Source organism: Salvelinus namaycush, chromosome 7, assembly GCF_016432855.1.
Source record: "Salvelinus namaycush isolate Seneca chromosome 7, SaNama_1.0, whole genome shotgun sequence".
Classification (NCBI taxonomy): domain Eukaryota; kingdom Metazoa; phylum Chordata; class Actinopteri; order Salmoniformes; family Salmonidae; genus Salvelinus; species Salvelinus namaycush.
Genome location: NC_052313.1, coordinates 50,646,602 through 50,674,362, shown reverse-complemented (window position 1 = coordinate 50,674,362; position 27,761 = coordinate 50,646,602). Strand labels below are relative to the sequence as shown.

The 27,761-nt window shown below is 43.3% G+C and overlaps 2 protein-coding genes across 3 annotated transcripts; both read left to right on the top strand.

Annotated features, from left to right (window-relative positions):
• Positions 1-2,029: 2,029 nt before the first annotated feature.
• On the top strand, positions 2,030-9,814 carry LOC120051382 (filamin A-interacting protein 1-like). Its single transcript, XM_038998222.1, has 2 exons — positions 2,030-2,175; positions 6,532-9,814. The coding sequence occupies exon 2, from the start codon at positions 6,647-6,649 to the stop codon at positions 9,365-9,367; it is 2,721 nt and encodes a 906-aa protein (XP_038854150.1). The 5' UTR covers positions 2,030-2,175; positions 6,532-6,646; the 3' UTR covers positions 9,368-9,814.
• Positions 9,815-21,163: 11,349 nt separating this feature from the next.
• Positions 21,164-27,421, top strand: LOC120050509. Of its 2 annotated transcripts, none has more exons than XM_038997099.1 (5): positions 21,164-21,458; positions 22,023-22,118; positions 22,221-22,519; positions 22,781-23,007; positions 26,738-27,421. In XM_038997099.1, the coding sequence occupies exons 1-5, from the start codon at positions 21,392-21,394 to the stop codon at positions 26,838-26,840; spliced, it is 792 nt and encodes a 263-aa protein (XP_038853027.1). In that variant the 5' UTR covers positions 21,164-21,391; the 3' UTR covers positions 26,841-27,421. The 2 variants fall into 2 exon arrangements, with proteins under 2 accessions (XP_038853027.1, XP_038853026.1); XM_038997098.1 differs by having other exon boundaries at positions 22,023-22,130.
• The last annotated feature ends 340 nt before the right edge of the window (positions 27,422-27,761 follow it).

The window sequence follows — 27,761 nt, the reverse complement described above, 5'->3', positions numbered from 1 at the left end:
GGTTTTATTCACTTAGCAAGTCTCAGGAGAAGGTCCTTGAACCAATCATGTCTTACAAAGGCCTGATAAAGACGTAAGACCCTTAAAAGGCCTACATAAATGCTTTACAAATCACGTATATACGAAAATGTCATAGAGATAAGCGTTATTCAGCACAACACACTTTGGGAGCCGTGGATACACATGTAGCTCTAAGATTGTGTGTTCATGGGAAATGTTCTCTGAAACCACACATTTTCACTCAATCTAGCTGATTCATAATACTCTACATTCCATTTCGGAGTATCAGAGGAAGACTCATGTACCAAGACATTACATAAAACAGGGATTCGTTTTTCCACTATTTATAATTTGGCAGATGCTTCACATAGAGAACATGTTTGTGTGGCCAACTTTCATGTTGAATGAAGAACATCTGGGATCGGGAGCACTCTGTCTAGGATGTGTTGGAAATGTACAGATTCAGAAATAGACAAACCCTAATTGGGCTTTCTAAATGAAGGAATGTGTTTACGTCAAGAACAAACAAATTGTTACAAAAATTCTAGAAAGATCATGACAGAGTCAAATGTAATCAGTATTTGGTTCTTCGGTCCGTTGTATAATCGGTTATCACCACAAAATGTTCTCAAGAAACTTGATTGCACCGTGTCAAATGACGTATTTGTTTCATTGTGGGTGCTGCCATTTTCAAACCACTAACAAGGAGGGAGGGGGTTGTTTGACTCCTTGCTCTCTGGCCTTCCATGGACATCTCTATTCTACATTGTCTTGGCAATATTTCCTCATTTTCTACAGCTTGGCAACCAAGCTTTGGCGCCCATTGTGAAGCTGTGACATCTGATTTAGAGGATTTTGGGACAGGAAATGTCCCAGTATTTCCTTGATTCCTCCTAACGAGGATGATTGATGTCATGTTACGTCCGTGCTGATGCTGTGAACTCCATTGTTTCAGCGAACAGCTGATGTTCTGTCCGACGACAATAGGGACATTGAACCGATACGGGAGGACAATTTACTCAATGATCTCTATTAGCAGGCTATATCCAGTATTTTGGCCCGCTGAACTTAATGCAGTTGGGTACTAGCTTAGTTTGAGTGTAGTTTGCTGCCAGCTATTTAGCGTGAATCTATAATTTTGCTTGTGTGTGGAGAGAGAAGTCTTGGTATCAAGGGAAAGATAGGCACACTGTAGAATAGACTGAGCAATGAGCCGTCTGTGATAATACAGAGGGCTGTAAATGTGAATTGTGAGATGTACTGTAAATGCGAGGATCGTTTCTAGATGAACGGTCATGTTGAAATCCCGGCAATAAAAGTCCAGACAGCAGTCGATTAGCAGTCCCTAATAACAGTCTTACAGACAATCCAACATTATGGATTAGTAGTGTCATATACTGTTGTGGTATGTTTGTGTTGTTGATTGTGTGAAGTGTTGCATGTAAATGTTTGGCGTGTTTCTAATTCGGTTCGGCTCTAATAGTGTATTACAAGAATACATTCCAAACACACACAGATTTCCTTACTAAACACGGTTGTCGGTCAAGTTAATTTAGTCTTTTTTTCTTCAGTTGAATCAATGACTCTTACTGAGGAAAGCCAGAAGGAAATGTTGTAACCTAAATCGCTTGTCTCTCCTCACCCTCTGTCTCTGGAGTATAGACAGACCAGAGAGAGCAGATATTTCACACGTTACAGACGTCACTCAACACTTTTCCTCTCTGTTCTTGTTTTAAGGCCCACACCACACCTAGGTGGACAAACACACACACACACATACGCTTAAGCCCACATGCAAAGAATCTCTCTCTCTCACACACACACTCACCGCTTTGACATGGAGGCTGTACAACACACACACACACACACACACACACACACACACACACACACACACACACACACACACACACACACACACACACACACACACTGGAGTACACACCCCTTTGAGAGTCAGAGAGGCTGTACAACACAAAGTTCCATATAAGGGCATGTTGATGATGTAATGCTCCATAGGCAGGGAGCATGCAGTGAGACATATCTTATTGTTTGGTCTCCCTACTGGAATGTCCACATCACAGACCGCTGTGTGAGAGCTGAGAGACAGAGAGAGTACGGCAACATAATGAGCTTCAATCACTGAGGCTGCCACCGGACAGACCTATGGAACAGGTAGGAGGCAAGGCAACTTTAACTCAACTTAGCTGCTCTGTTGGTTCGTTATGGAGCACTGTGACTGAGTGCAAGGGGGATAAGTACAGCTTTGATATTGACATTCAGTTGGGTTAGTGTAAAGAATTGATTTCTGACTCTGGGAAAGTTGTGTCTTTTGGGATACAATTATAGGCAATCTATTAGAAATAAATGTTTCATTCAACAAGTTCATGAAAAAATGCTGAAACAATTTTGACAAATTTCAGTCGGATATTTTGGAAACTGTGATTACAATTAAACGGATGCAGAGTATAGTAACTAAATATTGTAACAATTTGTGCACAATGTTAATTCCCTAATTGTGATTTTCAAATGTACCATTGAGGGAGGACATTGATAGAAGCTGATTCTGTGTGTGAGTTAAAGCTATGGGTGATTCAGTGGTTCACTTCCTACGTGTAGTTGAACGGGCCACTCAACACTCACACCACACACTAATGTCTGTGAGAATCCGGGGGAAATATGCATGGTGAAATAAAAAAGATGGTCATTGTTAATTGAACCTGCTCTCCTGTGAAAAATGAATCACTTCTGAGTGATACATTTATGAACCAACAAGTTAAGTTTGAATATAAACTCAGATATTACAATGAATTCAACAACCTGAAAAATATAAAAAAAAATTGACGAGCTATTGATTGTGTAACATACAGCATAGCCAGCTAAACCCCTAAAATGTAACTATTAAAAATAAAATATTTAACTAGCACAGTCATTCAACTGAAGGCATACAAATATTGCCTATAATTTTATGAGCCCATACTGCTTACTGATTGCCCTCTGCTGGACGTATGCTGGCCAGCTTCCTATGCCTCTTTCATAAAGCACTCCGGGAATAATCATAACAAACTGACTGCTTCTGTCTATTTACACTAAAAACAGGGTTCAGGATCAAACATGAACAGATCATTGTTTTATCATGTCTTTTGTAAATGATGTGTATGCTCCCGTGTGAAAGAGGCCTAGAACCTTGGTCTCAATGAGACTCCCTGTTAATATCAATGTCAAATCAAATCTGGTGTTTTAAGGTAAAGGGCAGGAAATTGACCTGTAACAAGGGCATTGTCTTGGACATTGACTTCTAAAACATACACACAGAATACTGGCATGTCCTGTATCATCTCAGCAGCAGCACTGTTTACAGAGTCTGAGCCATAGTTTCCAGCTCTGAGGCCACTGGCCACAGCTGCTTATTTAAATGTGAGGAAAAGCCCTCTGTGGCCTTCGCCATAATGGTGGGCATGGTGACATCCTGCTGCCGGCTGTGTGTGTGTTTTCCCCTCTGCATGCTGATGTTGCTCAGAAGAGGTCAGTAGGTGAATGGTTGGTTTTGGGTTAATAGCCATCTGCACCCACACCCATTTCTTAACTGCTTACCATGCAGAAGGCACCACTCTATTTTCCATGACATAGAAACTCCTTATGGGAATGTACCGTTTTAAACAGACTGACTCGATTTGGAAAATTGGCAGTGATAAAATAAATTGTTCAATCAAGTGTGGCCTTTACCGTACCTTGTAATCAACATTCCGGTAAAATCCCAAAGTTAATCGTGCAATAGAATTAATTAATCTAGAATGGGATTTGGTCGTTTTTCAATGATTAATAAACAAAGTCTCTGTTCTCTGCAGCTGACATCTTGTATAACCAAGTTTGATGGCAAAGCCGTATAAGGATGAACTGGGTAAACTAGTACATCATTCATTGGCAACCGTTGAGAATTTCAAGTGGTAACCTTCATGCCCCTCGTATTCCCCTTTCAACCATATAGTCACAGTTGACTCACTGGCAGTTCAACTTCTGCTCTCCCAAGTTGTGTTATTCGATTGTCAAGTCCCACTAGTCCAGCAGAATTCGGAGTCCATGGGAAACAGATGATTGTCCCTTAGGAGGGACACAGTATTCTCATGTCAAGCGACTAGGATCCTAGGGAATACATGTAATTCCTCTCCAGAGACATCATACAGCCTACTACGTCTTGGCTGATCTCAAGCACCTGATTAATAATACATGGAAGTTTCCCTGAATGTATCTTCTGTTTCCATAATGTATCTTCACAATGTAACCCTCTGTGTTTAAAAATGGGGAAACCAGGATGACTTGTACTAACTAGCAGAGTCTAAAGTCCAGGACCGCGGCTCACATTCTATTCTGGTTTGATTACATCACTGGGAAAAGGGAGCATAACTGGGTAGCGGAGATAACTGCTAGAGTAAACAAGGATACAAATAAAGCAGTCTAGCTCTAGCTACATTCTAGCTACATTTGCAGGCCTTTATATGGCTGCCACTCCTCTGCTCTGCCCTGACGTCTCAGCAATGTTAATAGAATATCATGATTTAGATGATTTTTCAAAATGATCGTTTCTGCCAGAAAGACATGTCTTCAGATATTGTAGAATTGACTATACCACACATTCCCATTGTGAACTTTCTGATGCTATCCTAATGTACATCAACTTCAAGCTGATCAGCTTTGATCATCAGATCTCTGGCACAGTGGAACATGTGGAACATCGTGGGATTAACATCATAGGACATAGGACAGCCCCAGCCCTACCATGGACCTGCCTTAGCCCCAGCAATACCATGGACCTGCCTTAGCCCCAGCCCTACCATGCACCTGTCTTAGCCCCAGCCCTACCATGGACCTGCCTTAGCCCCAGCCCTACCATGGACCTGCCTTAGCCCCAGCCCTACCATGGACCTGCCTTAGCCCCAGACCTACCATGGACCTGCCTTATCTCCAGCCCTACCATCGACCTGCCTTAGCCCCAGCCCTACCATCGACCTGCCTTAGCCCCAGCCCTACCATCGACCTGCCTTAGCCCCAGCCCTACCATCGACCTGCCTTAGCCCCAGTTCTACCATGGACCTGCCTTAGCCCCAGTTCTACCATGGACCTGCCTTAGCCCCAGTTCTACCATGGACCTGCCTTAGCCCCAGTTCTACCAGCTACCATGCTGACATCATGTTCCTCTACAGGAGACTAGGTGTAATTAGTGATCCCTGAGAGAGGCCCTCTGTTTATCCAGCCAGGCTGTAATTGCCTCTGGAAGCGGGGGGGATTCCTTTAAATATATAACCAGAGAGAGAGGGAGGCAGGGGGTAGTAGAGGAACCCCTTAATTAGGGGATTGTTCCATGCCAATGCGACATCTGTGCTAGCACGCTGGCAGCTGCACATTCAGCAGTCATAACATCCCCTCCGACGCTGCCTGGAGCGGAGGCACACTGGCCCGGTGCGATGCATGCCCTGCCAGCTACCGTGACCCCAGCTTCCCCCGTGATTCTGTTACATATGCTGTATATACAGTAGACTGTACATTTACACTGGGCATACACCTACACACATGCTCACAAGTACACACTATGAATTCAATATCACTCTAGACGTTAAAATAACTGCAATGTAAGCTTAGTTGTTTCTTTAAGCAGGGTAGGTGCTTCTAACAGGTATGAAAGAGGACTGTATTCACTGGGACATTTCAAAAACAGCAGTGTGGTTGAATACGGGTTTAGTCTACAGTTTGATGGGGACTAATGGGAGTATTCTTGTCAGATAGGGGTCAGGGTAAACATTCAGCATTCTAGAAAAGTCTAGCCACCACAGCCAAAGATCAGAGTGCATTTGGACGGAACATCCTCACACAGTACAAACACTGCATTTAGTCCATTCTCTATTATTTTTCTTCTTTCAAGTAACAGTAGATAAGCAATACAGGACATCAGTAATCAGTAATGCAAATCCTAATAAGGGTAATCTAGATAGTCAATTTGTATAGGAATGACTATAAGAAGTACTATTGTGGACTTTTACTACGGCGTGTAGAGTTTCCAACCCATATGAGAGTTAACTGCTATCGGGGGACCTTAAAAGGAAAACACTGCAAGTGTATGTCAGGCTACCGACTTGGGAAAGTTAGCACAGTTATATTTATGATCTGTTAAAGTTTCCATGACATAAAATGTCAAACCCCTTCAGAAATCCATTCAGTATGGTCAGACAAATGTGACACCCATGAGTGTTTATGGTGGGTCTGCATTCCTACTAATAATAGGCCCGATGGCACTTTGGGAATAAGAATTAGACACATTTACCACTTCAGAAGCAAACAACGAATGACAATTTTCTACCAAGCTGATATACTGTATATTGTTTATGTTATATTATTGATGTTGTGTTATGTTGCTCCCTGTGTCATCCATCACATTCTCCACCCATGTGTCAGTTGTCCAATGTGTGTATCAGTGAAAAGTTCAACATTCTTTTTTATTCAAACTTTTTTTCTCTTCTTCTTGTGTTTTTCTTTCAGACTGAAGTTGCTCATTGACCAGGAAAAGGCTTATCAGGAAAGGAAAGAGGAGGAGAACAACAAGAAGGTCACCAGCCTAAAGGAAGAGCTGACCAAGCTGAAGTCGTTTGCGTTGATGGTCGTGGACGAGCAGCAGCGCCTCACAGAGCAATTGACCCAACAGACTGCTAAGGTCCAAGAACTGACCGCGAGCGCCTCCCACACCCAGGAAGAGCTGAGCTCTGCTAGTGCAAAGGTGCAAGAGGGGGAGGAGAAAGTTTTTCGCTTGGAGACAGAGCTAGGCGACCAAGCCAGTCGCTTTCACCAGGAACAGGAGACCATGACAGCCAAACTGACCAGCGAGGATGCCCAGAACCGGCAGCTCAAGCAGAAACTATCCACACTCAGCCGGCAGCTGGATGAACTGGAGGAGACCAACAAGACCCTCCGGAGGGCCGAGGACGAGCTCCAGGAGCTGAGGGACAAGATCAGCCGCGGGGAATGTGGCAACTCCAGCCTCATGGATGAGGTGGAGGAGTTACGGAAAAGGGTTCTGGAGATGGAGGGGAAGGACGAGGAGTTGGTCCGAATGGAGGACCAGTGCAGGGACCTCAACAAGAAGCTGGAGAAGGAAGCCAGCCAAAGCCGTAGCCTGAAGGCTGATGTGGACAAGCTGAACCACAGGATCATGGAGCTGGAGAAACTAGAGGATGCGTTCGGCAAGAGCAAACAGGAGTGCAACGCGCTAAAGTGCAATCTGGACAAAGAGAGGACAGTGTCAAAGGTTCTGTCCAGAGAGATGGACATCCTGAAAGCGAGGGTCAAAGAACTGGAGGTCGTGGAGGGTCAGCTGGAGAAGACAGAGCTTACACTAAAGGAAGACCTCACCAAGCTGAAGACGCTGACGGTCATGCTGGTGGATGAAAGGAAGACCATGGCTGAGAAACTGAAAGCGATGGAGGACAAGGTCCATAACAGCACTGGCAAACTGCAAGCTGAGCAGGACAAAGTCACAACAGTAACAGAGAAGCTTATCGAGGAGAGCAAGAAAGCCCTAAGGTCGAATGCTGAGCTTGAGGAGAAAATGTGTGGCGCCACCAAGGACAGGGATGAACTCAAGGCCAAGCTCCAAGCCGAGGAGGAAAAGAGCAATGACCTGCAGTCCAAAGTTACCATGATGAAGAAGAGGTTGCAGTCACTGGAAGCTGCAGAGAGGGAATTCCTGAGGAACAAAGCCAAAGAGGAAAACATCAAGGCGCCCATCGCCAACCGCTCCCAACAAGAGGACTACAAAGTCAAAGACCTTACACAGGAAGTTGAGCGCCTGAGGCGAAAACTTAAAGATATGAAGGTTGTCGAAGACGACTTGTTGAAGACTGAGGATGAGTTTGAGTCAATGGAGAAGAGATACTCCAGGGAACAAGAGCGAGCAACGGCCTTGATGGAGGAGTTGGAAATATCCAGGAACGAGCTCTTAAAGTACCAACTGGCAGAGAAGCAAGAGTCTAACCAGGAGCACATCCTCTACAAGCGTCTGAAAGAGGAAGAGGCCAAGTCCAGTCATCTGACCCGAGAGGTGGCAGCCCTAAAAGAGAAGATCCATGAATATATGGGCACAGAGGAAAACATCTGTCGCATGAAAAACGACCACTCCACCTTGCAAAGAAAACTGACTCTGCAAGAGGTGAAAAATAAAGAACTGGCCAGAGAGATGGAGACCCTCAATCGGGAGCTGGAGCGATACCGTCGCTTCAGCAAAAGTCTCCGCCCAGGCATGAACGGCAGACGTTTCTCAGACTTACAGGTGTGCACCAAGGAGGTACAGACAGATCCAGCAGACCACCTTCGACCCAACTACAAGAGCATCGCCCCACTGGAGCGGGCCGTGGTGAACGGAAAACTGTACGAAGAGAGTGACTCTGAGGACGATCCAAACTACAACAATGAGCTGCCCCTCGCCCAATGTAACCCCTCCCTCTTCAACAATGTCAACAACCTCAACAACAACATCAGGAGAGTCCCCTTTCTCAAAACCAAAGAAAGCCACAACCCAGTCAATGGGAAAGTGCAGGTTCCCAGACAGAATGGGAACCATGTGCAGCAAGGAGACGTGTTTCTGACACACAGCCCCGGGCAACCACTGCACATCAAGGTAACCCCAGACCACGGGCATAACATGGCCATGCTAGAAATCACCAGCCCCACCGCAGAAAACACCCAGTCATACACAAGCACTGCAGTCATCCCCACAAGCGGAGGTCCACCCAAACAAAGAATCACCATAATTCAGAACGCATCCATCTCCCCGACTACCAGAAACAAAGGTCAAAGGTCCCCCTCGTCAGATGGTTCCCCCTGCACTCCTGATCGAGCCATATCTCCCTTCACCATGGCCACCTACTCTAGAGCGATGACCCCAGACTCCTCTGGGTCGGTCACTCCAGACAGGGCTATGTCACCCATCCAGATCGTGTCGGTCACAACAGGCACTCCTGACCGGTCCCTGTCCACGGAGCCAGTAGAGGTCATGGGAGGTCATGCAGTCTTCAGGGTGACACCAGAGAGGCAGAGCAGCTGGCAGGTTCAGAGGTCCAACAGCTCCGGCCCCAACGTCATCACCACAGAGGACAACAAAATCCACATTCACTTAGGGAGCCCCTTTATTCAGAGCTTAAACACTACACCCCAGCCTGTGAGCCCATGCTACTCACCTGGGCAGGAGCAGAGAACTCCTGTGTTATCCAATGGTACCCCTGTCAAAGGCAACAGCAAAATCACAAGTAGCATCACTATAAAGCCAACATCCACCCCAAACAAAAGGCCTTCACAAATTACAGTAAGTAATGCCTATGATTGACTGATTCCCCATCCCAAGAGACCTCACCCCATTAGTAAACCCTAGTTTGTCCACCACCCATTACCACCACCTATCCCAACCTCCTCAATCCCTAGTCATCCGATCTTGATCCATCCACCTCCATTTTTCTGTATGAAGAGAGGCCGACCTAACCACTTCTCTGTTTGTGTTTGGGGTTTGTTTGTTTGGTTCTGTTTGGAAAGATGTTTGCATGCATGAATTGTCATTCAAATACAAAACAAAACAATAACCCTTTGAAGGCACTTGTAGTAAGAAACTTTTACTGAACACCGGGGTAACTTTACTGTATATGCTATTTGGTAAATATACCATGTACTAAGACTATTCACTGATGGACCGTTTCAATTGTGTTTAAACTTCATATTACACAACTTGCATTATGTTTAAGCTGATTTATTTTCTAAATATTAAAGTGAGCAAAAGTTATGTTTTAGTTTGTCATCCATGCTTGCATATTTCATTTACTCATTCAGAAGTGGTAAACCCTGCATGCGGAATGATGAAAATGAGGAATATATTTCAAGGTTAAAATATATATTTAAATGTTTTTTATTTATGCATGTTTTCTAACTTCTAGTTTTTATATTGTATTTGTTCATTGTGATCTAATTTTCACTGCTCAAGTGCTACCTTAACCATTTGAAATAGTATTCAATCAATACAACCTCTGATAGAAGTCCATTGTCCTTCAACCATCAAGACACACACATACAATGAATAGGACATTTTAGAGCCACTTAATTTATGTTTTTTACTAGCAGGACTCTCAGAAGAACTCTTGTGTGAACATCCAGAATTTATTAGAAAACGGAAAAAAAGGCCAGGGAATTCTGACATGTGTTTTCTTGGCTGAGTTAAATTCATAGGCTGGTGATGTCATAGTTTCTCCTTCTATCCCAAACACAAAAACCCAGTTACCAAGAGCAAAGACTAGCATGAGTGAATTTGAAGTTCCTCTTTAATGATACCATGGAAAGTACATGTGAGTCAGCTTGGACGAACAAGAGATGCTTTAACTATTGAGGGTCTTCTCCAAGTGGATGTTCCTTTGCTGCAACTCTCTGCATCAATTTGAATCAATATTCTTTACGTTCATCATAGTGTTGTATGATTCTTTTGCAAATACATACAGTTGTTTTAATGGCAAATGATCATGCAACCTACACAACAATGCAAATAGATTGCAGTATAGGAATGAAGAAAAACCACACTCATCACTCAAAGCACTGGCTTATCATGAAGAGCCTTCTGAGTGACATTGGTAATATAAAGCTCACCTGAATGAAGCATAAATGTGTCAGATCCATTCACACATGTGAAAATGCACACCCAATCCAAATACCCTCTGAGTCAGTATCACTATAAAGAGGTGTCTATATCAAGCTTTAAATCGATTCAGGCTGGGAGCATTGACGTTTGGAAACAGGATCCCAATCTCTCAATGCCCAAGAATAATTTGCAGGCTAAACAAGATGCTATTCATTCAAGGGATCAGAGCAGCTGTGTCCTTAAATATCCTCCATGTCATTATCAATCTGATCGTACTTATTCACATCTAGTGAGGTCATTGTTTGAGCCAGGCAGATCATATGTTCTGATGTAAAAATAACATCACAGTCCATATCGAATGAGAGCAAAGTGCAAGTAGTATGGATGATGGCTTCATAGTCTGACACACCCTTTCCTTTTTTATATCTCACTTGACGCATGACCTTTGGCATGTCAGCTAAATCTAAGGTCTATGTAAGCTATACAATCACACAGCACCATCATCCACTGTGCTGTTTTTCAATAGAGAAAGTACAGTAGCCAATCAGAGGCGAGACTAATCTTCAGTGTACATCACAGGCTAACCTAATGTAGCAGGCGTAAAAAGACGCCTGAGCGGAGTTCCCACATCCGTTATTCAGGGGAAACAGAAGTTAGGTTGAAAATATTGTATCCCTGAAAACCGGATGTAAGCGGTTTCTGGCGACCCTGCATAGGCTAATCCCAGGCTAGTTTAGGAGTTGATGGGATTCACATGTAGTTTACAATAACGGTCATCATCACAATGGTATCCAAACACCTTGACCGATAGGCCCAATGAACAAGGAGAGGCAAATAAACGGACAGGGCAGGGCCCATTTCAAACATAGGCCTCATATTGTGAATGAAAGAGCATCCTGAGACCCAGCAGTGTGCTGTGAAATAGTGTCTCGCACCACAATCCAAGCACCAAACAAATCCTGTGTTTTGTTGCCATGGAGACAACCGTGCATCTTTGCCAGAATTGCAGAACGCAGGCCGGCCTAGTGAACTGCAGGCTGGTCTGTCCGTGGCAGAGGAAGTGCTTACTCTAGTACTCCTGTTGCAAGCCTCCAAAGGGAGGAGGCTTATAATTAAAGGTCATTCTGTGTAAAATCAACAGGCCCCCCTGACATGACCCACACAGATTTTCTGGTCCATTAACCTCATTTTCAAAACACATTTCAAATTTATGTCCTGCATTGATTTAAGGACATGGTTCATTGCACGTTTCAGAATTAATTTTCTAAACCATAAAACCCTTATACACACTCACTTACAGTTGGTCTTTAACAGCATTTAACCACTCACTCCTTGGACTGGGTAGATTCACTCAATAGCTTTCGGCATGAAACTGGAGTGTCTCACAAGAGCTCTCTCTCAGAGAAAGAAAGAGTGATGAAATAAGCTGCAACGTTTAAACCTACAGTATAATAACCTATATTGCGCAACAGGTCTGGGAGAATGCCTTAATGTGCATGATGAACCGCCTCCCCAATGACACCCTATTCCCTATATAGCACAATACTTTTGACCAGGGCCCATAGGAATAGGGTGCCATTTGGGCCGCATTCATCATCATCTATTCCCCTTCTTGTCTTTCTTTGCTCTAAGCGCTCTCATCATCATCTCTCTAGTCTCACATGCAGTTACATTAAAGCCAGAGGAAAAAGAGAGAGAGAGAGGTTTAAAATGAGCAGAGAGAGAGAGAGGTTTAAACTGAGCAGAGAGAGAGGAGGGTTTAAACTGAGCAGACAGAGGGATCAGAGAGGGGTTTAAACTGAGTAGAGAGAGTGGGGTTTAAACTGAGCAGAGAGAAAGAGAACGAGAGAGAGGTAGAGTGGGGTTTAAACTGAGCAGAGAGAGAGTGGGGTTTAAACTGAGTAGAGAGAGAGAGAGAGGTTTAAACTGAGCAGAGAGAGAGAGGGGGGTCTAAACTGAGCAGAGATAAAGAGAGAGAGAGAGGGGGAGAGGGATTTAAACTGAGTAGAAAGAGACAGTAGGGCTTAAACTGAGCCGAGAGAGTGGTATTTAAACTGAGCAGAGAGAGAGAGTGGGGTTTAAATTGAGCAGAGAGAGAGGTTTAAACTGAGCAGAGAGAGAGAGAGGTTTAAACTGAGCAGAGAGAGAGAGCGGGGGTTAAACTAAGCAGAGAGAGAGAGGAGTTTAAACTGGGCAATAACTGGGGTTTAAACTGAGCAAAGATAGAGAGGGGGGGTTTAGACTGAGCAGAGAGGGGTTTAGGCTGAGCAGAGAGCAGAGGGGGGTTTAAACTAAACGCAGAGCGATGACAAACATGAAGAGCTCCTACGGTGACATCACCTTCTGGCAGAGCTGAGACGGAGCGCTAGGAGCATTAGATGACAGTTTAAGCTGATTGTGCAGTAAACAATGCAGTGATGCAAACCCCATGGGAGACATTTCCTGTGACTGTTTAGGCAGTTGGTGCTAAAACACGATCCAATACCTGTCTCCAAACATTTTCCCTTCCCACTCTCTCTTATAAGCCTTCTTTGGGAGCAAAACAATTACTTGTGTGTGAATAGCTCTATAAACTCCAAAGACAGTTTCAGAAAGGGAATCGTGGATTTCTTTAGTTCCATTCTTTACAGCGGTCGGATGTGTTGAAAAAATGGTCAAAGCTTTACTTAAAGAGTAATGTTTTATTAGTCTACTTGTTATACTGCACGCATACATCAGCCTGTACATGTCTTAATAAGCATGTAATGAATTACTTTGTGATGTGGTTTCTCAAAAATTGCTAGGTATTTGCTACTGTATGCCAAAAAACATGATTTGGCACCATCTTGTGGTCAGTTTGATAAACAACCTACAGTTATATATCGTAAGGATATTGATCCCTTTTTTCTCTCCATCTATTCTCAGATCCCCTTGGAAGCATTCCGACGCCCAGGCCCAACCAGGATCCCCAAACCTAAAGCCTACAGTACAAAAGGAACCAACAGTGTGGTCAATCCAGGGCAGAGCAATAAAGGACAGCCCCAGACAGCGCTCTCAGAGAAGGCACTGCAGGGTACTCAGAGTGCAGCCAACAACCTAAATATGGTCAACGGCCCCACTAGAATATAACGTCACACCCTTGGATGTATCATCACATTATGATCTCAATTATAATGTATTCCTGTTGCTACAAAGACTTCTGCTTTTGTGTGCCTCGGTATTGATAATGAAAACACCAAAATAGGAAGATTAGTAGGCCTAGGTTAACTAGCATATGTATTTCACAAAGAAAAATTCACTGATCTTTCTGTGTAAGCAGCAGGGGCGCAACTTTTACTGGGGATGGGGGGGACATGTCCCCAGTTTTATAAATGGAATGTGATACAAAACGAGGCAACGGTGTACTTTAGGACCATGCGGACGCCTCGGAGTGGTTGGGTAGGAAAAAAATTTTTTAAAAAAATATATATATATATTATGCCCCCCCACCTCTAAAACCAAAGTTGCACCCCTGGTGAGCAGTAATTGCAGTAATTGATCAATTATGATATATATATACATATATATGTATATATATATATAGGCTACTGTTATTGCTAATACCATTAAAATATGAATGTGTATTATCCCCTTGAAACATGAACTGTATTTCTATTTTAATGTGGTAGACCTATCTAATTTATATCCACTACGTAATTAGTCTAATTCTATGAGTGGCAAAAAAAGGAATGTTATTAACAGTTTCAATAATGTACGTGTGTATTATTGGTATTTTATGTTGAATGCGACCTCCTCAGTGATGATCTCTAAAATGTAATGATCAGCCTATTATTTGGTTATCAATAAATATTGTTTTTATACCTACATATACATATATACATTTACATTTTATTTTAAATATAAGAAACCCAGCTTGCTCTGCCTGAAATATGGGACAAAAAAAAAAAATCCCAATCTGGTGGGAATATGAATTGTGCAAGCTAATAATAGTTTTTTTAAAATGGGTAATTCTCACAGTATTCCATCACAGAATTTCACCACTATGTAAATGCAGGCCTACCTGTATATCAGAGGCTCTCGTCATGGTTCAACTCAAAATGACATCCTCCAATTGCAAAGCACACACCTGTTTCGACGATGACCAATCATGTTGATGGGTTAGTCAGGTGATCAGAAAACCACACCTCCGTGGTTCATTCTTGGCGGGAGATGCAGATTATCTGTGAAGTTTTCTTAGCAGTAGCCTCCAACCTGTTATATGAGGTACTCCAAATTCATGCCCGGGTGAGACAGATGGGTATCCAGATAGGTTTTGATTTGGTCCCAGCCCATGTGGTGGTGGAAGGGAATGAGGAAGTAGATGTGCTGGCTAAACAGGCCCTTAGGAGAGAGGAGGTGGATGTGGAGATGCCGATTAGCAAGGAAGAGGCTTAAGGGAGTAATAAGGACAGTCGTGGTGCAGAGATGGCAGGAGCAGTGGAACAGCAACACTAAGGGCAGGCATCTATTCCAAGTACAGAGGAAGGTTGGGGAGGGGAGGACGCCAGGAAGAGAGAAGGACATCTTTACAAGGCTATGGGTGGGACACTGCAGGTTGAATAAGACATTAAATGTGATAGGAAAGCGTCCAACAGGAAGGGGTTCTCACTATAGGTAGTACAGCTAAGACCAGACTTTTTCGTAGCAGGTTAGGACAATTTACGCAGCAGGTTAGGATAATTAACGTGGCAAGTTAGAAGACTTAGATTAAGGTTAGGAAAAGGGTTAGGTTTAGCTCAAATGCTCTGCTAACATGCTACAAAAAAGTAACTTCCGGTCAGAGCTGTACTCCATCTAGTCACCAACCACAGGAAGGTGTGATTACTGCCAGGAAACAGAGATAGTGGAGCATGCACTGATAGTGTGGGCAGTATGAGAGGGAACTAGAGATCCAGTATGAGGGAGAAGGGGGTAGAGGAATTGAGTTTAAAGAGCATACTGAGTAGAGCATCATTAGATACAAAATCAAATCAAATTGTATTTGTTACATGCGCCGAATACAACAGGTGTAGACCTTACAGTGAAATGCTTACTTACAAGCCCTTAACCAACAATGCAGTTTTAAGAAAGAAATATAGAAATATAACAAATAATTAAGGAGCAACAATAAAATAACAGTAGCAAGGCTATATACAATCGGTTCTGGTACAGAGTCAACGTGCGGGGGCACCAGTTAGTCGAGGTAATTGAGGTAATATGTACATGTAGATAGAGGTAAAGTGACTATGCATAGATAATAAACAGAGAGTAGCAACAGCGTAAAAATGGGGGGTGGGGGGGACAATGCAAATAGTCCGGGTAGCCATTTGATTAGCTGTTCAAGAGTCTTATGGCTTGGGGGGTAGAAGCTGTTAAGAAGCCTTTTAGACCTAGACTTGGCGCTCCGGTACCGCTTGCCGTGCGGTAGCAAAGAGATCATTCTATGACTAGGGTGGCTGGAGTACTTGGCAATTTTTAAGGCCTTCCTCTGACACCGCCTGGTATAGAGGTCCTGGATGGCAGGAAGCTTGGCCCCAGTGATGTACTGGGCCGTATGCACTACCCTCTGTAGTGCCTTGCGGTCGGAGGCCGAGCAGTTGCCATACCAGGCAGTGATGCAACCAGTCAGGATGCTATCGATGGTGCAGCTGTAGAACTTTTTGAGGATCTGAGGACCCATGCCAAATCTTTTCAGTCTCCCAAGGGGGAATAGGCGTTGTCGTGCCCTCTTCACGACTGTCTTAGTGTGTTTGGACTATGATTGTCCGGACCTCTGGCAGTCTCTATGGGGGTGCCACAGGGTTCAATTCTCGGGCTGACTCTCTTCTCTGTGTACATCAATGATGTCGCTCTTGCTGCTGGTGATTCTCTGATCCACCTCTACACAGACGACACCATTCTGTATACTTCTGGCCTTTCTTTGGACACTGTGTTAACGAACCTCCAGACGAGCTTCAATGCCATACAACTCTCCTTCCGTGGCCTCCAACTGCTCTTAAATGCAAATAAAACTAAATGCATGCTCTTCAACCGATCGCTGCCCGCACCTGCCCGCCCGTCCAGCATCACTACTCTGGACGGTTCTGACTTAGAATATGTGGACAACTACAAATACATAGGTGTCTGGTTAGACTGCAAACTCTCCTTCCAGACTCACATTAATCATCTCCAATCCAAAATTAAATCTAGAATCGGCTTCCTATTTTGAAACAAAGCATCCTTCACTCACGCCGCCTATCTTACCCTAGTAAAACTGACTCTCCTACCGATCATTGACTTCGGAGATGTCATTTACAAAATAGCCTCCAACACTCTACTGAACAAATTGGATGCAGTCTATCACAGTGCCATCCGTTTTGTCACCAAAGCCCCATATACTATCCACCACTGCGACCTGTACGTTCTCGTTGGCTGGCCCTCGCTTCATACTCGTCGCCAAACCCACTGGCTCCAGGTCATCTACAAGTCTTTGCTAGGTAAAGCCCCACCTTATCTCAGCTCACTGGTCACCATAGCGGTAACCAACCGTAGCACGCGCTCCAGCAGGTATATTTCCCTGGTTACCCCCAAAGCCAATTCCTCCTTTGGCTGCCTTTCCTTCCAGTTCTCTGCTGCCAATGACTGTAACGAACTGCAAAAATCACTGAAGCTGGAGACTCATATCTCCCTCACTAACTTTAAGCACCAGCTGTCAGAGCAGCTCACAGATCACTACACCTATACATAGCCCATCTGTAAATAGCCCATCCAACTACCTCATCCCCATACTGTATTTATTTATTTATTTTTGCTCCTTTGCACACCAGTATCTCTACTTGCACATTCATCTTCTGCACATCTATCACCCCAGTGTTTAATTGCTATATTGTAATTACTTCGCCACTATGGCCTATTTATTGCCTTACCTCCCTTATTCTACCTCATTTGCACACACGGTATATAGACTTTTTCTACTGTATGTTTGTTTATTCCATGTGTAACTCTGTGTTGTTGTATGTGTCGAACTGCTTTGCTTTATCTTGGCCAGGTCGCAGTTGTAAATGAGAACTTGTTCTCAACTAGCCTACCTGCTTAAATAAAGGTGAAATAAAAAATAATAATAGTTTGTTCGTGATGTGGACACCAAGGAACTTGAAGCTCTCAACCTGCTCCACTACTGCCCCGTTGATGAGAATGGGGGGGTGGGGGGTGCTCGGTCCTTCTTTTTCTGTAGTCCACAATCATCTCCTTTGTCTTGATCACGTTGAGGGAGAGGTTGTTATCCTGGCATCGCACTGCCAGGTCTCTGACCTCCTTCCTGTCTCATCGTTGTCGGTGATCAGGCCTACCACTGTTGTGTCGTCGGCAAACTTAATGAAGGTGTTGGATTCGTGCTTGGCCATGCAGTCATGGGTGAATGGGGAGTACAGGAGGGGACTGAGCATACACCCATGAGGGGCCCCTGTGTTGAGGATCAGCGTGGCAGATATACAGTCTCAAATATTTTGTTATCTTTTTTAAGAGAAAAGGGGCTGGCAGGTAGGATTTAGTTCCTCCCTCTCTGGCCCACAGGCCCCTTACAAATAAAGATTGCAGTTTTGAAACTGCAGTAAAAGTGCAGTAACTGCAGTCAACTGTGGTATTTTGGACGCAGTAATTGCAGAATAAATTCAGTGTCCCCTGCAAAATTACTGCAGTATAAAAACATTGTTGTTTTGGACCCAGTATTTGCTGCATACTGCCGTTATACTGCACTCTAATTAAGCAATAAGGCATGGGGGGGTGTGGTATATGGCCAATATACCACGGCTAAGTGCTGTTCTTTTGCACGACGCGACGTGGAGTGCCTAGACACAGCCCTTAGCCGTGGTATATTGCAGAGGTGGGACCAAGTCATTATTTTACAAGTCACAAGTATGTCTCAAGTCTTAGCACTCAAGTCCCAAGTCAAGTCCCAAGTCAAGACCAACAAGTCTCAAGTCCTAAACTTTGAGTTGAGTCCTAAACAAGTTATAATGTGCTCTTCACCAAATGTAAAACCATTTCATATTTTTAACAAGAGTAATAGTTAGTATATGACATTTACACAAATCTTGAATGCTTTAAAAATATAGTGGGGAGAACAAGTATTTGATACACTGCCGATTTTGCAGGTTTTCCTACTTACAAAGCATGTAGAGGTCAGTAATTTTTATCATAGGTACACACAACTGTGAGAGACGGAATCTAAAACAAAAATCCAGAAAATCACATTGTATGATTTTTAAGTAATTCATTTGCATTTTATTGCATGACATAAGTATTTGATCACCTACCAACCAGTAAGAATTCCAGCTCTCACAGACCTGTTAGGTTTTCTTTAAGAAGCCCTTCTGTTCTCCACTCATTACCTGTATTAACTGCACCTGTTTGAACTCGTTACCTGTATAAAAGACACCTGTCCACACACTGTATATTTATTACTTTCCAAATATACTTTATATTTCCATGGAAATGCATGTGTAGTCATGAGAAAGACCCCCCCTCCCCCCGTAGTGATCGACTATCGAGGATCGCTATGGGGCGCAGTCAGGTGATGTAGGCTTGTACACAATCGCCCAACCTTAACACACACACACACACACCCTCTCTGTGTGTGGTTACAGTAGGCTAACGTATGTCAATGGTTTTAGGAACAGCAATAACATCAGGCAGGCTTTAGGCTACTAACTGCCTGGCCAGTTTAGCTCAATCTTGGGTGCAATGATCACGTTCTCCATCACTGACTGACTGTGTGGAGGCTCATTGATTTAACGTTACGTTAGCCTACATGCTACACTAGCAAAGTTATATATAGCTGTGGGCTATATTAGCCACAACTTACCGTTCTTTGTGCAGCTTCAAATGTTGAACAAAGTTGGAAATTGTTGCCTCTGTCTGTAATTTTCTTCCCGTATGTTTTGCAAGTTACAATCCGTTTTTTTATTTTTTATTTTATTTTTATATTTTATCCCATTTTCTCCCCAATTTTCGTGGTATCCAATCGCTAGTAATTACTATCTTGTCTCATCGCTACAACTCCCGTACGGGCTCGGGAGAGACGAAGGTCGAAAGCCATGCGTCCTCCGAAGCACAACCCAACCAAGCCGCACTGCTTCTTAACACAGCGCGCCTCCAACCCGGAAGCCAGCCGCACCAATGTGTCGGAGGAAACACCGTGTACCTGGCCCCCTTGGTTAGCGCGCACTGCGCCCGGCCCGCCACAGGAGTCGCTGGAGCGCGATGAGACAAGGATATCCCTACCGGCCAAACCCTCCCTAACCCGGACGACGCTATGCCAATTGTGCGTCGCCCCACGGACCTCCCGGTCGCGGCCGGCTGCGACAGAGCCTGGGCGCGAACCCAGAGACTCTGGTGGCGCAGTTAGCACTGCGATGCAGTGCCCTAGACCACTGCGCCACCCGGGAGGCCCGACAATCCGTTTTTTGATGACTACAGCGTAGTCTTTATATCCGAAAATAATACTTTTGGGTATCATCTTTCCAAGGGCTCCGTCTGAATTCACCCCCGTTCCTCTGCACTGCCACGCTCAACTTTTTCTCAGCTGGCACAATTTGATTGGCTGTTGTCTGATTCAAACTGTAATCCGTTAAATGAAGAGTTGATGCGCTGCACACCTTTTTAATAGCATCATTTTTTTTTATATTTGGGCTTGGGGAGGTTATCAAGTCAGGTCGAGTCAAAAGGCTCAAGTCCAAGATAAAGTCACGAGTCATTGGTGTTAAAGTCAAAGTCGAGTTGCAAGTCATCATATTGGACTCGAGTCCAAGTCATGTGACTCGAGTCCACACCTCTGGTATATTGGCGTATATCACTAACCCCCGAGGTGCCTTATTGCTATTATAAACTGGATACCAACTTAATTAGAGCAGTAGAAATACATGTTTTTTCATAACCGTGTTATACGGTCTGATATACCACTGCTGTCAGCCAATCAGCATTCAGGGCTCGAACCATCCAGTTTATACTGCACTCTTACTGCAATCTTTTTTCGTAAGAGGCCAGTACAGTAGGTGGCGGTAATGCTTCATAACGTTGGATGCCAACCTCCGATAAACCCCACAGAAGAAGATTTTTTAAATTCATAGCAATGACTATTACCGTAATACATTTGTTGTCATTTGTTTGCTACTTGGCAGCTGCATGTTATTAAAAGAAAGTGAATCAATGGTCGCCCACAACAGAACTGGTCAAATGTTTGCAAGGTCTATGTCTTTTTGCTATAAAGTAGCTAGCTAACTATCCCCCAGCCAAAAATGTCAGGTGTGTCAGACTTCAACCACTTCACAAATGGTTAGGTAAGTTCTATTTCACAACAGTACATCTGTCGGCCTACTGTATTTTAGCAGTTATTTTGGGGGGTATTTTAACACAGCGCAATTCAAGATCCCATTCTCCAATAAAAATGCACGCGCCTGTTTCGACATTTGACCAATCAGGTTGATGGGTAATGAAACCACGCCCGCGCGCTAAGTTCTTGCGGCAGTATATTGTCATACATTCGCGGGAGAAGAGCTTTGCAAAGTTTTGTCAGCAACTATTTAATTTTATGGAATTTATTTGAGGTACTTGGCAGGCGGTAGCTGCGTGTTATTAGTACAACCTTTACAGTTTGTTGGCTGCACACTACTAGACAGCTTCCTAGCTAGCTAGACAGCTAACAACATAACTGGCAAACTTTTTGCAAGAGGTCTGTCGTTTTGATCCAAAGCCTCTAATATGGCAATCATGTGTCACTCAAGACGTGCCCTGATGGAAATCCCAGCTCCACAGCCGAAAATTGCAGGTACGTCTGACTTCAACATCTTCATAAAGTAGGTAACGTTAGCTGGCTAGCCAGCTAAATTTCCCTCCACTGCAGCATCATAACAGCTGTCCTTGGTAAACTAAGCGCGCGCAAGGAACAAATGTGGCTAAGTAACGGCTACCTTATTTTCTAAATATGTTAAATCATAACAATAAAGTCAGCCTGTAAGATCCAATAAAACAGAGTCTGAACAAACAAATTGTGTCAATTTGCTAATAATGGAAATAAGTCAATTTTAACTTGTGTGGGCAACTAGCTAGTTAGCCAGCTTTGAGTTAGCAATTGCATTGACACAACATGGTGCCTATTGTTAGCCTTTGCTAACAACTTTACCTAGTTTTAACTAGCTAACGAGCTGGTTTTGGACATTTAGCTAAGTAATAAAGATTGTGGGTGAGCTGTTTGTAGCTATTAATTCAGCAAAACATTGCATCTGCCTTGCTATCTAGTACAACTAGAAGAATATTGTAACTGGGTAAACTATGATCCTGTAACGTTAGTAGTCACAAATGCACTCTAAAGTTATGCCAAATGTTTTTGCAGCTCGAATGAGAAGGTCCTACCTGGAGGTTCTAAGTTCACGCATAGCTCCATTCTCAACCACCTCTAGAGGCAGAAACCTGACCAGCAACTCAAAACGTGGGCATTCATGTTAGTACGCAAATTAAATGGATCATGTCATTCAGTTTCTAGTCTTATATTAGTTGGCCTGTGACCAATACAGTGGTGTATGTTTTGCAGTGGACCCAGCCATATACAGAACAGGGAGTAGTCGGAGTGAGGCCCAAAGTGAGAGAATGGAAGACAACCAGACACCCCTGTCCAACCAGCAGCTTGTGCAGCTCATAAGATCTTTCATCCTAGTAGAACAGGGGCAGAGGCAGGAGCCCAGAGCCCTCACTACAGACCTGAAGCTGTTACAGGAGGACTTGCACCTTAAGAAGACCAATGTCTACAGATCTATACCCTACTCACGCCTGGGGTCCAACAGAGATGCACACTGTTACAGAAAGGCATATCCACACCTAGTGGTGTTTAAAGTGAGTATCAACATTTTTGTTTAATGCTTTTTATGTTGCCCTTATGTGAATGTAACTCAGGTAATTGACCTGAAGTTGAATCTCCTTGCTGTAAATAATATACGTCTTTTAAGATTTACACTCTAAATTTATTCAAGCTGATTGTGTGTGGCTTAAGTGCTTCTAAGATGGTTTAATAGCTAGACATTCTGGGTTGTCATGGTGATTGGTACTACGCTGCATCACCTGCTATTTGAACGAACCTTGTCTTTTTCCTCCCAGGTTTCCTGCCAGGAGTGGGGTCAACTGCTGCTGCAGAACGAGGAGTGGGAGTCTGCTCTGGAGCACGCCCTAGTGGCGTGGAGGTACACCAGCGAGCTGCCACAGTGGGACACCAGCAGCCACAACTTAGTGAGGGAACAGTGTTACAGCATGCTGGCAGCACACTGCATCACAGCTCTACAGCACTACTGCCCAGACCCCAGCAAAGCCATAGAGCTGCACAGGAGGTAAGAGTCCTCCTTTCTTTGAAACCTTTTCACAGGTCATGCTTGAATTGTTAACACTGTATTGGGTTTAAACTGTGTTTCCGTTGACTGAGAATTGGCAGCGTTTGGATGGTAAAAATGCATAAAACCAGATAAATAAAAACACTTTGAAAAATAAATATGCTCTATAAAATCACTTTGGCTATGCATGGAGGTTGGTTCTGGTTGTTTAAAAAAAAAATCGTATCTCTCTAGTCTGTCAACTCTACCTGTTAGTCTTGACCTCTTGCTATAGCAAACTTGCAACACTGTATTACCTGATACTGGCTCACAAAGTGAGTCTGACAGACGAGGCTCAACGCTCCACAGTGCGACCATTTTACTAGCATATGCCCCGAAATATTCTGCTGTGCGGCCTGGAATTCTAATTTAGGAGCACCAGTGTGCCTAGAAACATTATGGATTATAGCTTTATTACCTCATGTGTAAATAAGTTGTGTAAAAACACACATACCGGACAAATGGATTATGGTCATTGTAGTTAAGTACCACGTTTTCTGCGCTGAACTATGTAGAACATTGGCCTGTTGGAAATTACAACCTCCTCCTACATCGCGCAGCCTGTGCTTGATCTGATTTTTCTCTAGAGAAACTGCACATTGGCATCACTGTCTGGCAAATTGAAATATGTTTGGACATTTGACCGGCACAACTTTTTCCTAATGGAAACACCAGGAGTAAAAGACACCTACAGTGGCAAGAAAAAGTATGTGAACCCTTTGGAAATACCTGGATTTCGGCATAAATTGGTCATAAAACTTGATCTTCATCTCAGTCACAACAATAGACAAACACTCTGCTTAGAATAATCACACACACAATTATGTTTTCATGTCTGTATTGAACACACTGTGTAAACATTCATAGTGCAGGGTGGGAAAAGTATGTGAAACCTTGAATTTAATAACTGGTTGACCCTTTGGCAGCAATAACCTCAACCAAATGTTTTCTGTAGTTGCGGATCAGACCTGCACAATGGTCAGGAGGAATTTTGGACCATTCCTCTTTACAAAACTGTTTCAGTTAAGCTATATTCTTGGGATGTGTGGTGTGAACTGCTCTCTTGAGGTCATGCTCCACATCTCAATCGGGTTGAGGTGAGGACTCTGACTGGGCCACTCCAGAAGGTGTATTTTCTTCTGTTGGAGCCATTCTGTTGTTGATTTACTTCTGTGTTTTGGGTCATTGTCCTGTTGCATCACCCAACTTCTGAGCTTCAATTGGTGGACAGATAGCCTAACATTCTCCTGCAAAATGTCTTCGATAATAGCAAGCTGTCCAGTCCCTGAGGCAGCTAGGCAGCCCCAAACCATGGCGCTCCCTCCACCTTACTTTACAGTTGGGATGAGGTTTTGATGTTGATGTGCTGTGCCTTTTTTTTCTCTCCACACATAGTGTTGTGTGTTCCTTCCAAACAACTCAACTGTAGTTTCATCTGTCCACAGAATATTTTGCCCGTAGCGCTGTGGAACATCCAGGTGCACTTTTGCAAACTTCAGACGTGCAGCAATGTTTTTTTTGGACAGCGGTGGCTTCTTCTGTGGTGTCCTCCCGTGAACACCATTCTTGTTTTACGTATTGTAGACTCATCAACAGATGAGATATTAGCATGTTCCAGAGATTTCTGTAAGTCTTTAGCTGATTCTTCTTAATATGGCTGCAATCCCGTCACCGGGATGATATGACAACAGCCAGTGACAGTGCAGGGCGCCAAATTTATAAAAATAAAAAAAAAATCTCATAATTAAAATTCCTCAGACATTCGTGTGTCTTATATCATTTTAAAGGTAATCTTGTTGTTAATCCCACCAAAGTGTCCGATTTTCAAATAGGCTTTTCAGTGAAAGCACTACAAACGATTATGTCAGGTCACCACAATAAGCACAGCCATTTTTCCAGCGAAAGATAGCTTTCACAAAAACCAGAAATAGAGAAAATTAATCACTAACCTTTTATCTTCATCAGATGACACTCATAGGACTTCATGTTACACAATACATGCATGTTTTGTTTGATAAAGTTCATTTTTATATAAAAAAAATCTGAGTTTACATTGGCGCGTTAGATTCACTAGTTGCAAAAACATCAAGTGATTTTGCATAGCCACATCGTTTCAACAGAAATACTCATCATAAATGTAGATGATAATACAAGTTATACACATGGAATTATAGATATACCTCTCCTTAATGCAACCGCTGTGTCAGATTTCAAAACTTTACGGAAAAATAAACCATGCAATAATCTGAGACGGAGCTCAGAACAATAGCCAAATTAGCCGCCATGTTGGACTGAACAGAAACCAGAAAATACATGATAAATTACCTTTTGATGAACTTCACCAGAATGCAGTCCTAGGAATCCCAGGTCCACAATAAATGCTTGATTTGTTCGATAATGTCCGTTATTTATGTCCAATTAGCTACTTTCGAATTGTTTACCAAATGCGCTAACCAAAGTCTCAAAGTGCGTCCACTATAATGTGACGAAATTTCCAAAAGTTCCGTTAGTCAGTAGAAACATGTCAAACGATGTACTGAATCAATCTTTAGAATGTTGTTAACATACATCTTGAATAACGTTCCAACCAGAGAATTACATCGACTTCAATTGACCGATGGAACGGAGCTCACTCTCACGTGAACGCGTCAGTTCAATGCGTGGGCACCTCATGGAAGTGATTACTCATTCCTGTCTCCTTCGGTCCCCCTTCACATTAGAGTCATCAGACTAAGTTCTGTTGACATCTAGGGGAAGCCGTAGGAAGTGAAAACCCATCCATATCTCTGTATTTTCAAATCCGGCACCCCCAGAAAATATCCAAACAGGAAGTGGAACTTCTCAGGTTTTTGCCTGCCATATGAGTTCTGTTATACTCAGACATAATTCAAACAGTTTTAGAAACTTCAGAGTGTTTTCTATCCAATACTACTAATAATATGCATATATTAGCAACTATGACATAGGAGCAGGCTGTTTCCTCTGGGCACCTCTGTGCACCTTTCATCCAAGCTACTCAATACTGCCCCTTCAGCCATAAGAAGTTAATCTCATTGAGCATTCTGCGCTGTGCTCTTGCAGTCATAATTGCAGGACGGCCACTCCTAGGGAGAGTAGCAACAGTGCTCCACTTTCTTTATTGATAGACAATTTGTGTTCTCGTGGACCGATGAACATCAAGGCTTTTAGAGATACTTTTGTAACCCTTTCCAGCTTTATGCAAGTCAACAATCCTTAATCTTAGGTCTTCTGATATCTCTTGTTTGAGGCATGGTTCACATCAGGCAATGATTCTTGTGAATAGCAAACTCAAATTGTGTGTGTTTTTATAGGGCAAGGCAGCTCTAACCAACATCTCCAATCATCTCATTGATCGGACTCTAGGTTAGCCAACTCCTGACAACAATTTGCTTTTGGAGAAGTCATTAGCCTAGGGATTCACATACTTTTTCTAACCTACACTGTGAATGTTTAAATGATGTATTCAATATAGACAATAAATACAATGTGTGTATTAGTTTAAGCACACTGTCTATTGTTGTGACTTAGATGAAGATCAAATTTGATGACCAATTTATGCAGAAATCCAGGTAATTCCAAAGGGTTCATATACTTTGTCTTGCCAACTGTGAAGAGAAATCAGTGGGAATACTGCTCCTTTCAACTCTTCTTTTCTATACCTTTCCTTCAGGTTTAAAATGGCACAGCTGCACAGTCAGTTGATCTCTCCTTGTATTCAGGAGCTGGAGAGAAGCCTCGGCGAAGCACAGGTTTGTTCCATGAACACCCGCTGAAATGGCCAACACTAAGATCAGCTGACAACAATCAGCACGGCTTCCAAGTTTATGGGGTTGCACTATTGAACAGCGTGTATCAGTGGTTGCCATTCAACTATGTTTGGTATCCTTGCCTTGTGTTGCGCTATTCCCCCTTGCCGTGTGTTGCGCTATTCCCCCTTGCCGTGTGTTGCGCTATTCCCCCTTGCCGTGTGTTGCGCTATTCCCCCTTGCCGTGTGTTGCGCTATTCCCCCTTGCCGTGTGTTGCGCTATTCCCCCTTGCCGTGTGTTGCGCTATTCCCCCTTGCCGTGTGTTGCGCTATTCCCCCTTGCTTTGCCTACAGTATTCCCTCAGAGTAAAAAAAGAGAAAGTATTGAATTTTGGTAAGCTGTTTTTTTAAATATGAATTTAAGCTTTTTGTATTTAAGTTTTGTAAAATGTGTTTATTGCCATTGAACTGTTGAATGTTATCATAAGGAAATTATGAAATGGCCTTTTCACCAAGATGTTTTATATGTGGGGGATGTTTTTGTGGATGTGTTGAAAAATGCTACGATACATGAAACAGCTGCCTTATTTCAACTTGGCCGAATGCTACCTGCTTTTTAAATATTTGTCTAAAGTAACTGTTTTGCACTTATTTTCTTCATCCTGGAAACTTGACATTTTGATAAAATAGAATCTAATTTAATAAAATTCTACTTAGTTTTTCAACATTCTGTTGTGAATTTCTGGTTTTGTCTCCTCTAAAACACATGTCACTGATTTACTGTTTTGAGACATTGGCGACCTGCTTTGTCACTGAATTAATTAGCTGGTTCTCCCCTTGCATTTTGTCTCATTCAGAGGACAGAAGTTCAGTGCAAGCATGTGAGGAGAATGACATTTTCTTGTTTTGACTGTCTGACGGCTACATCTCATCAACATTAGCGATACT